This window comes from Octopus bimaculoides, chromosome 14 (genome assembly GCF_001194135.2).
Source record: "Octopus bimaculoides isolate UCB-OBI-ISO-001 chromosome 14, ASM119413v2, whole genome shotgun sequence".
NCBI lineage: Eukaryota > Metazoa > Mollusca > Cephalopoda > Octopoda > Octopodidae > Octopus > Octopus bimaculoides.
In genome coordinates, this window is record NC_068994.1 from 50,520,146 (window position 1) to 50,530,239 (window position 10,094).

Genomic DNA, 10,094 nt, shown 5'->3' on the forward strand with positions numbered 1-10,094 from the left:
TTCCACCCCAACCCACCCCCATCCCCACCAAAAAAAAAAAAAAGATGTTGGCAAATATTTTTAATTCATATTTTAATTATTACATCAATGGATATGTGTTTTCATTCTCAGCAGTTTGTTATTTTCTTTCACTTCAATCAACAATTAATGATTAGAAACACAATCACCAAAAAACATTGTGTACCGCAGATATTAAACTACCTTTGTTGTTTTCTTAACCTCTCTCTCTATTCCTAAGAATTCTCTATGCAACAAGTCAGTGACGGTGGTGTTTTTATTTTATACATTTACAAAACCAACAAACATACCATCTTTCTCGGTTGGTTGGTAGTTATTACATGTTAATTGGCCAATACATGATGATTCAAATACAAAGTCATTGACACTGATAAATTATTTTTAGTTCACAAAAAGTTGTTTGTTGTTTCACTTCCGTGACTGCTGATGATAAGGACAAGGACACGAAAATCTGAAATCCGGCTGCAATATTGACTGTTTTTGATACTTTTCTCAATATTTATTTCTACTTTTTTGACTATCTGCAAAAGGTTATTGACTTCAACAAATATTTGTAGTTATTATTATGCTTATAAGATTAACTAAGTAATAAGTGCAATACCCACCAACACATCCATCAGCCAGCGATATGGACCACCATTTTCTGAAAAGCTGACTGAGATACACTTCCTTTGTAGTTAAACTATACAGTAGCATAGACACATTCTCAAACTGTCTCTATAAGATCTCTCTCTCTCACACACACACACACACACACACACAAAGAGACAATACTTTGCATGGATGTTTTGAGTGACAAGGCAATTTACTTCTAATTTCTCTCAATCTACCCCCTCTCAGTCACCTACAAACACTTTGAAACGTTTTCCCTGTAATCTTTACTCATGTAACGCAGAAAAAATTTATGCCAGGCTACTTGCACATCCTCTCCATATTTCAGTCCGTTGGTAACTAAAGCCCTTCCCCCTTGTACACAGAAAAATGAACTTCACAAGACCCATCATAAGGCTACCTATCTTGGAGTGAAGTAATTCTGAATATTAGTTGAAACACAGTAGAGAGAACACTTTAGATCTCACATCAAACAACCTCCCTAGTACTAATAGCACTCTATAAAGTAGTTAAAGAGTGGTGAGAAAAACCAGCCATAGAAATGTTGGCAAAAACATATTAAACAAATATGTAAACTCCAGAAATCACATAACAGTAAGAATTGCTACAGAAAAGAGTGGATTCTTTACATTGTGAAAGCTTTCCTAGTGCTGATGGCACAGTCAAAAGTGTCTGGCATGTACAGTTAGACATGTGCAGCTCCAATGTTGCCTGATTTTTCACTATTGCTGTGAGTGCGAGATGACACAGACCATGATGACCTGACCCAACCAACACCAACACGGGAAAATGGATATGAAATGAGGAGAAGGATTGACTACTTTATTGGCACAGACCCATGCAGAGTAAACAAGAGTAAACTTCAACATATGAAAACTTATGCCAACCCAAATACACACACACAGACTGTAAAACTTTAAAAAATGAAAGGTGCAGAATTCAGTAATGTTTTTTCAACCAATTCATGTATATCTTAAAGCACTTTTTATACAAGGAAGACGGTAAGCAGTCTTCTCTCTAACAATATAAAGATAACTGCACACATCATGAAAACTGTACATCACCTACTGCTAAATATGAACAACATGCAACTAGATTGCTCCAAAGTTACCACAAATACCACGCTTTGTCCTCACTGAGTGTCTCTCCTGGCAAACATACACCTTCAAGGTAACCCAAACTGTTTTAAATGACTAATTTGGAGCCAGAAAATAGTTAAAACAACAACAACTAATTCTCTACAAAGCTCAGGCAAAATTGACAATGGAGTATTACTCTCTTCTCTTGGATGGTGCTGCTGTTATCACAGCACAGACATCCTAGGCTACATTTTACTGAATACCATGAGATTACCATATTTTAACATGTATAAGGAACCTTCTTTTGTCAAAAATTAGGTTAAAAAATATGGGAGTTTCTTATACATGGATAGTATTATGATCCCTTACAAAACCTTTTTTCCAAATTTTAAGCCCTCAAAATTAGGGGGTTCCTTATACACGTTAAAATATGGTACTCACCAATACTACTCTTCAAACATTACATATTGCTAAGTTGAAGAACAATACTCAAATAATATATGTATATGCTTTTAAGGCTGTTTTCCTGGGAAATTCCAACCCAGATTCAATAAAACTAAATGAAATACAAGCCTTTCTTTACTCCCTACAATGTAGGTTCCGTCCACATAGAAAAAATGATATTTCTTCACCTGAGCAGATTTTTCTTATATCTAGTTTCTCTCTCTATTTGTGCTCTGCCATTCATGCACACTAACATTACACATCCAGTGAAGCATGCACACTCAGGTCAACATTGCTTTACACCCTTCTGAGGCTGATAAAATATGTGCCAGACAAAGAATTATAAATGGAGGAGGGATTGGGAGAAAAAAGTGACTTCAATTCCTAAAAGTTGGTGCCACAAAATGGTTGGAGTTCAACAATTGCAACCAGGGGAAGAATAAAACAATGAAATATAAAGACCCCAAAAAGGATTATGTCGACGCTGGAAGCACTTGAGATTTTTCATATGTTGTGAGAGAGAGAGAGAGAAAGAAAGAGGGAGAGATAAGGAGAGAGAATGAAGGTGTGCATAAATGCAAAACTTGCCAGAATTTTTTTTAAATATTACTAATTCTAATTTACTGGAGTTTGTTAAATTAATATTTACAAATTAACAGCGTTTAAATAATAAAAATAAAACAAATTAAGATAGAATACATGGAATGGAATTACAGTTTTAGGTTTTGCGGTGTGTGTATGAGCAAATGTATATATATATATATTTTATTAGGATAAATGGAAAAAATTCCTCTACTAAATTAATTTGTTGCTGGTATAGCAATATTATGATTTTTCTTTCACTTTTTAAATTTTCCTTTTCTCACTTCTTTCTTAAAGGGAGAAAATTTACCTGAAGGCGGCTGGCCATGTTCATTGATAAATCACATCTTTTTAAGGTTTTGGAATAATTAATTTTTCTTTCTTGTTTAGTTTTCTTTTATAAACCCTTTCACGATCACATTTCTAATGAAATACACTTCCTGTGTGTTTCAATTAATTTTGAAGGATTTAGTGAAATAATTAACCATTTTCAATATAAAGTTGTTTCTAAGAACATAATAATAATGATCTGGTATAAATATATAAAATGAGTCTAAACTTATATATAAAATAACAAGTTTTGTTTATTAAAGCCAGAGAGAGGCATATCAGACATGTTGCTATCAAAAAGATGCAACAATATTTTTACTAACAATATGGTCTTAAGTTCTGGTATTTATTTACTAACAATAAATCACGGGGCAGCAATGCAAAATAGCTCTGTCGTTATTATTTGTATTTATCAACATTTCCTTATATGTTGTGTTATATTTTGAATAATGATGCAACATGTTCACACTGTTGCCAGTTGGTACACCCACCTCCATCAGTCTCATCTGACAGCCAATACTACTTCTCTCATAGCAGACAACTACAATAAGAGCACCGCTAGCTTGAACATAATGAAAAATAGTTGTAACCCTTCTGGAATAAAAGAAAACTAACTTACCAACTATCACCATCTCCTACAATCACAAAGGTAGCCCCAATTACCAGTTAAGTACCTACAGACTACTCCCACTTGTACACTAACCTATTTCCTATAGTCACACTGAACACATTGTTGCTCAAGAGAGAAGTCGTTCCGCTGCTTCTTGGATAAGTATTCTAGATGGTAAAATCCTCCACTCCCTTTCTCCCTCCATTTAACCATATCAGAAACGGATCCTAGAAGATACAGATGCAGTGCACGTTACCCAATCATCAAGGGATGGAGCAACGTTCCTGTCACATGGTGAATCACGATACGCTCAACAAAAAAGAAAAAGCAAAAAAACCTGAAAGAAAAAGATGGGGGGGGGGCAAAAGGTAGTCTGAATGTAAGAATTTTACCAATGGTCTCTGATGAGAGAATCTGAAATACAAACTATTCTGTATTGCAAAGCGTTGTGTCAGTGGAAATTGGGTACACTTGCCCTAAAAGAAGGACACCATGCTCTATATACAGGTGCAGGCGTGGCTGTGTGGTAAGAAACTTCCTTCCCAACTATATGGTCCTGGGTTCAGTCCCACTGCATGGCACCTTGGGCAAGTGTCTTCTTCTATAGCCTCAGGCTGACCAGCCTTGTGATTGGAATTGGTAGACGGAAACTGGGGGAAACCCGTCATATATATGTATGTATGTATGTATGTATGTATGTATTAGTGTTTACCCACCACGACCACTTGACAACCGGTGACAGTGTGTTTACATCCCCATAACTTAGCGGTTCGGCAAAATAGACCGATACAACAAGTACTAAGCTTACAAAGAATAAGTCCTGGGGTCGACTTGTTTGACTAAAGGCGGTGCAACAGCATAGCTGCAGTCAAATGACTGAAACAAGTAAGAGAACAGGAACATTGTACTGTGTATGAAATGTAAAGTGTGGGGAATCAAGAGACGCCATTAGATCACAGGTTGGTCGACAGAAGAATTAAAGGAACTTATGTGAGGCAGATGCACAAGAATAGTCAGCAGCAGGAGCATCTATGAAATAAACTCTTAGCTTTTATTACCTAGGTGATTTAATTAGCAGTGGAAGAGGATTATCCACGATCGCAGTAGCTAGAGTTTCAACTGAGAGACAAAGATCAGAGAGGGGCAAGAATAGAGTTCTCTCATCAGGCAAAAGCCAGATTCTACGATACTTATGTAGAACACAGAATGTTGCGTGGTAGTGTGAATGCAGTGGATGTTACAAGGCTGGACAGAAATAAAACAAGCATGATCCATAGGATGTGTAATGTTAATCATGGATTAAACAACAGAGAAGAAAAGAGCAGAGAAAACGACTGCATGAAAAGGACTCGGATGTAGCTTGCAAAGAGAGAGAGAAGACTGCACTGATAATGTTCATGATACATATGTAGTGTGACAGTTGGTTAAAACAGTAACAATCAATCCAAGTAGAAGGAAGTCACAGAAGAGAAAGAACAAAGAAAGCCAGAGAAGAATCAATGAAAGATGCTTTTAAGAAACACTAAACCTCATGAAAGGGATGACAAAGGATTGTAACAACTGCTAAGATGCTGTGCTAGAGAAATCATATCCACCTCTTTGCAGGCATTGAAACACAGACCTAAGATAGTGCTGGTGGTGTGGTAATTCAGGAAAGATGAAAGGATAATTCCTGGAAGGACCTGAATTCTCAAATATCAACAGGCAATATAGAAACGGTTAGCAATAAATTAGATACAATAAAACGTCAACTAGTCAGAAGTTCTATGGGTTTGGGGGGGATTCTTTATAAAATTATTCCATGTCTTTTGTGAACAATAATGTCATGGGTTATAAAGTTCCAACAGGCCAACTACTGGTTCACTACATTTATGCCATGTCAAAAATGCCTTATAACTCATACATATGTGTGCGTGTGCAGTTGCAGAAGATAAAAAACATTTAAAGATGTTTGTGTGCAAGTGTATATATACATGCTCTCAACTTATTTTCACACACACAACACCATCCTAGGAGGGCCTGGGGTGGTCATGAGTACAGCCATTCTCCACCCACAAATAAGCCATTAAAAAATATTTGCATTAAAAAAAAAAACAATTTGTTCTTGGTCTGTTTATGATGAGTTTCCCCAGTATGTATGTATGTATAAAACACACACAAACAAACATGCATACACACACGTATCTATAGAGCATTTATAAAGATCCTAGAGTATGAATGAAAGAGTGTGCATCAAAATTAGAAGCATGCATCATTCTACCACATCAATGCAGAATTTTTTATGCTCTGGATTTCAAGACCAGATTAAAAACAAAACAGAAAAACAACAGGAGAGAGTGAAAACAGACATATCAAACCCACTCAACAATGGTAATAATAATAACTAGAATGATCTAAGCAAGCTGAATTAGTTGATAAATGAGAAGAGCTAGAAGAGGGAGTAAGGAGAAAAACAAATTCAATCAAGCTATCAACTATGTCCCCCACCAACCCACCTCTTCTTTCTACTAGTAAGCTACCATTGGTCAGTTTTAGAAAAATTCTGTTATTTGTAGGTAAACCTTCTTACCTGGCTTGTCAAAACGAGCTCGTTTATTGCCGGGATCCATGTGCAGCAGCTTTGTTCAGGTGTGGAGGGGGCCTTGTCGCTCGCTCCAGCACCACACCACACCACCTCCAAAATATATAGTCCACCGCAGTCTTCACTTAAATCCACTCCAAGGATGCAAGACACCCTCAATAAATGATCGACCAGATTGGCTTATATGTTCAAAATTGATCAGGTGAATTCTTTTTCTCAGGTGATTAGTTCTTCCTTGGGTTTTTATTATTATTTTCTTCTTTTGACTTAAACAGATCTTTAAAATTCTGTAACGACAAGAGAAATAAAGAGAGAAGAATATTAGCTTCAGAATTTTTAATTTTTTTATTTTAGAACAACATTTAATAAAAAGGGGGGAAAAAACTTTTACAAATAGTAGCAACAAAAAATATATATACAAACATACATACACAAGCACAGGAGTGGCTGTGTGGTAAGTAGTTTGCTTACCAACTACATGGTTTCGGGTTCAGTCCCACTGCATGGCACCTTGGGCAAGTGTCTTCTACTATAGCCTCGGGCAGACCAAAGCCTTGTGAGTGGATTTGGTAGACGGAAACTGAAAGAAGCCTATCATATACATAATGTTTGTGTGTCTGTGTTTGTCCTCCCAAGTCTGCAATGCCTTTACTCTATTCAGGATCAATCAAGAAAATATCTAAGATTAATGTAATTGAAAGCAGGATCACAGCATAAAAATACTCCAATGGCAGAAGCCGGAAATAGAATAAATGCACTAAAACTCAACATATGCATCAGTTTGTTTCTTTATTTTGGAGTGAAGTTGTCCATTTTGTTTTAAGTACACACACGCATGGATTCGGGTAGATCTAATTTTGTTCTTAACTGCCATTACTTTGGTTTGTCTTACATATTAAAAAAACTCTTACTCTCTGCAAACTTTTTTTTTTTTTTTTACTGAATTATGAAAAAGAAAATCCAGTCGATAATTTTATTTGAATATATATTTATCTTATAAATCCAAGAATGAGAAAGAAAACAAAAAAAATCCATGGTCAAATCAATTCAATAAATTAAACTGAATTCTATAATACAAATTAAGTTTTCTAAAATAGCTTTATTGAAGAAAAGAAAATTGAAAAAACAAACTTCCATTGGTTGGACGTAGATAGTTTTGAATCTAAAAATTCAACACACACACACACACAAAAGCACTGACAAAATTGAAATTAAAAACTGAGGGAATATAAACTGTAAAAATCGAAAAAGGACTTCGGAACTTTTCAAAAAGTAAGATTGAGAAAACAGTCAGTATCTAAATTTAAATGTGTATACCCAATTTCAACGCAACACTCACTAAAGTTCATAAAATATTGTTTCTGTCTTCCAAATCCACTCAGAAGGCTTTGGTTGGTTGGCTTGGGGTTATAATAGAAGACAGATGCCTAAGGTGCCATAACTGAACTCAGAACCATGTGGTTGGAAGCAAACTTCTTACTACACACTATCGACAGGTCACAATGAACTGCATGTGAACTTACACATTAGAGTTAAGAAAATCGATCAAGGTGACCAGGAAATGCTCCAACAAAATGCCAACATTGAGAGAGAGAGAGAGAGAGAGAGAGAGAAAGAGAGAGAGAAAGAGAGAGAGAAAGAGAGAGAAAGAGAGAGAGAGAGAAAGAGAGAGACAAAAAAAAATATTTGTTTCAAGGAATCTGAAATCTAAAAGAAGTTGGGAAATAGGGGGATTTTACAACTAAAGCCTTGTTTTAAATATATATTTCAAAAGTTCTTTCTACTTTTAAGAGGGACAGGGTTACTATCTAGCATTTCTTCTTAAGTAAAAAATATCCAAATTATTTCTAATGGCACAAATTTTTCAATTTGGTGTTTGGAATTAAATATTTCACTAAAAATGTGTTATATCATCTACCATCAGACAGCTAAATAAGAAAACTGATAGCCAAACATCTTGCTTGAATTTTATAACTTTCTTGTTGATATATATATTAAAAATGTAGATATTATTGTAAACAAATTTTATTTATTTTCTATCCACCAAGTCTGATATTTTTTTTAGCACGTAAGGAAAAATGAGAAAATGCCAAGAAAAACTAAATATTACAAATAAGTTACCTCCCCTGAATAATTTAAATGCAGCTCACAAACGTTCAGTTGGTTACTACTTGATTATCAGAAAAAGGCTTTTCTCTACGTATCTGAAAGATTACCTTTAATAAACGTGAAACTTTCAAGGAAGATTTCTTGAAAAGCAAAGAAATATACAACCCACCCCAACACAAAAAATTATTATTATCATTATTATTGATTGTTACTAAGAATGATAATTAATCAAAGAGAGAATTTTGGATGCTTTCAAATGATAAAAGTTACAAAATCAAAAATATAAAAAGACAAAGACACTAAGTTTAAATCAAATTCATTACATCAAAGAATCAAAGAGGTAAAAGAAGAAAAAACCTAATTAAGCAACGGATGGAATGATCAAATTTCACACTGTATTCTAAATAACAAACAATTTTTAAAACTTAGTTAATTAGAAAGCAATTTGCTGCCTTTGGTTTTGAAAAATGACGCAAAACATCAACAATTGCTGAATTTCTGAAGAATAGTAGCAATATGGTATTTATTTTAATTTTGAGATGATTCCATAGTGATTGTCATTAATCTTTGAAGATATTCACGGAAACGTAAGAAAATGTTTTCGCACACATCGAGTAATTAGCGAAACCAGCTTCCCTGTGCTAAACAAAACTTTAAGGGTAAATGGAAGGCAGGGGGGAAATCTGTGCAAGCTTTTCTAATAGGTTTTCAAAATATTCAAAGAACAGCTATTCTTTTAATATTTATTCTTATAAAACAACATACAATAATCTTCAACAAGAATTTGTTGCATTAATCTCTCTGAAATTAAAAATACAATGCAGGCAAAGTTTCGTAATATTTAACAATATCATGATTAAAATTCAACAAATTAAGCTTCAGTTTCCATGTATTTGTTTTATTTATTCATTCATTTATTTTTTTCCCTCCAAATTCCATTTACTTTAAATATTAACGAAACTAAAAAGGGAATGAAGAGACACAGTGGACAAAAACAAAAATATTTCCATATCGATTTAGACACTTTGAGAGAAATAGCAGAGAAGAAATAATCTTTTAAATGAATGCATGAACTAGTCAGAAACAAACAGAAGATAAACAAACAAACACAACTCAAATTAAAACCCAAAACAACCTATTAACTACACGAAATTCCTATAAGAATTGGATGAGATATGACAGCTCGGCCGTCTCTCCCCAGTTCTTATATTAATCATTAAAATCCAGAAATACAACAACACGAGGAATAACGGTAACAACAGACCAATACTTTATTCTAGGTTGGTGTAGAGGCGTTTCGTTCCTGGGTGAACAGGCTTGCCGCTAGAATACCAAAGAAGCTTCGACCACATGGAGGAACGTCCTGTCACGACGTTTGCTGGATGCATAAGAGATACGTGTTGTCGCCACCACTGCTAGAGAGAAAAGAGAGCGAACGCTATTGGTTTTTCTCCACCTGTTGCATTGCGCATGCATGCTCGGGTACTTCCGCTGGCGGCAAATCCCTTGCACATGCGCAATGGCACTTCCCAAGATGGGGGCCACACGCGCCACTACAATGTCTCCCCCCACTCCGAGTGCATAGCACGAAACAAGGAAAGTGTAGAGAGCGAGGAAACAAGATGGCCGCCGAACCCAGAAAACATGGCTAAAATTATACAATGAAAAAACAAAAATTGTTTTGTTAAAACAAAGAATGACAAGCTCAATAAATTTGCAAAGCAATGCT

The 10,094-nt window shown here is 35.1% G+C and overlaps 1 protein-coding gene across 4 annotated transcripts in view; it reads right to left on the reverse strand.

The window, feature by feature from the left end:
• LOC106874741 (C-terminal-binding protein) overlaps window positions 1-10,094 on the reverse strand; it is a 185,466-nt gene that overhangs the window by 65,156 nt on the left and 110,216 nt on the right. For all 4 annotated transcript variants that reach the window (XM_014922579.2, XM_014922582.2, XM_014922581.2 and 1 more), the window contains exon 3: window positions 6,245-6,543. In XM_014922579.2, coding sequence (XP_014778065.1) covers window positions 6,245-6,284 — 40 coding nt within the window. In that variant the 5' untranslated portion in view covers window positions 6,285-6,543. The remainder of the gene's footprint in view (window positions 1-6,244; window positions 6,544-10,094) is intronic.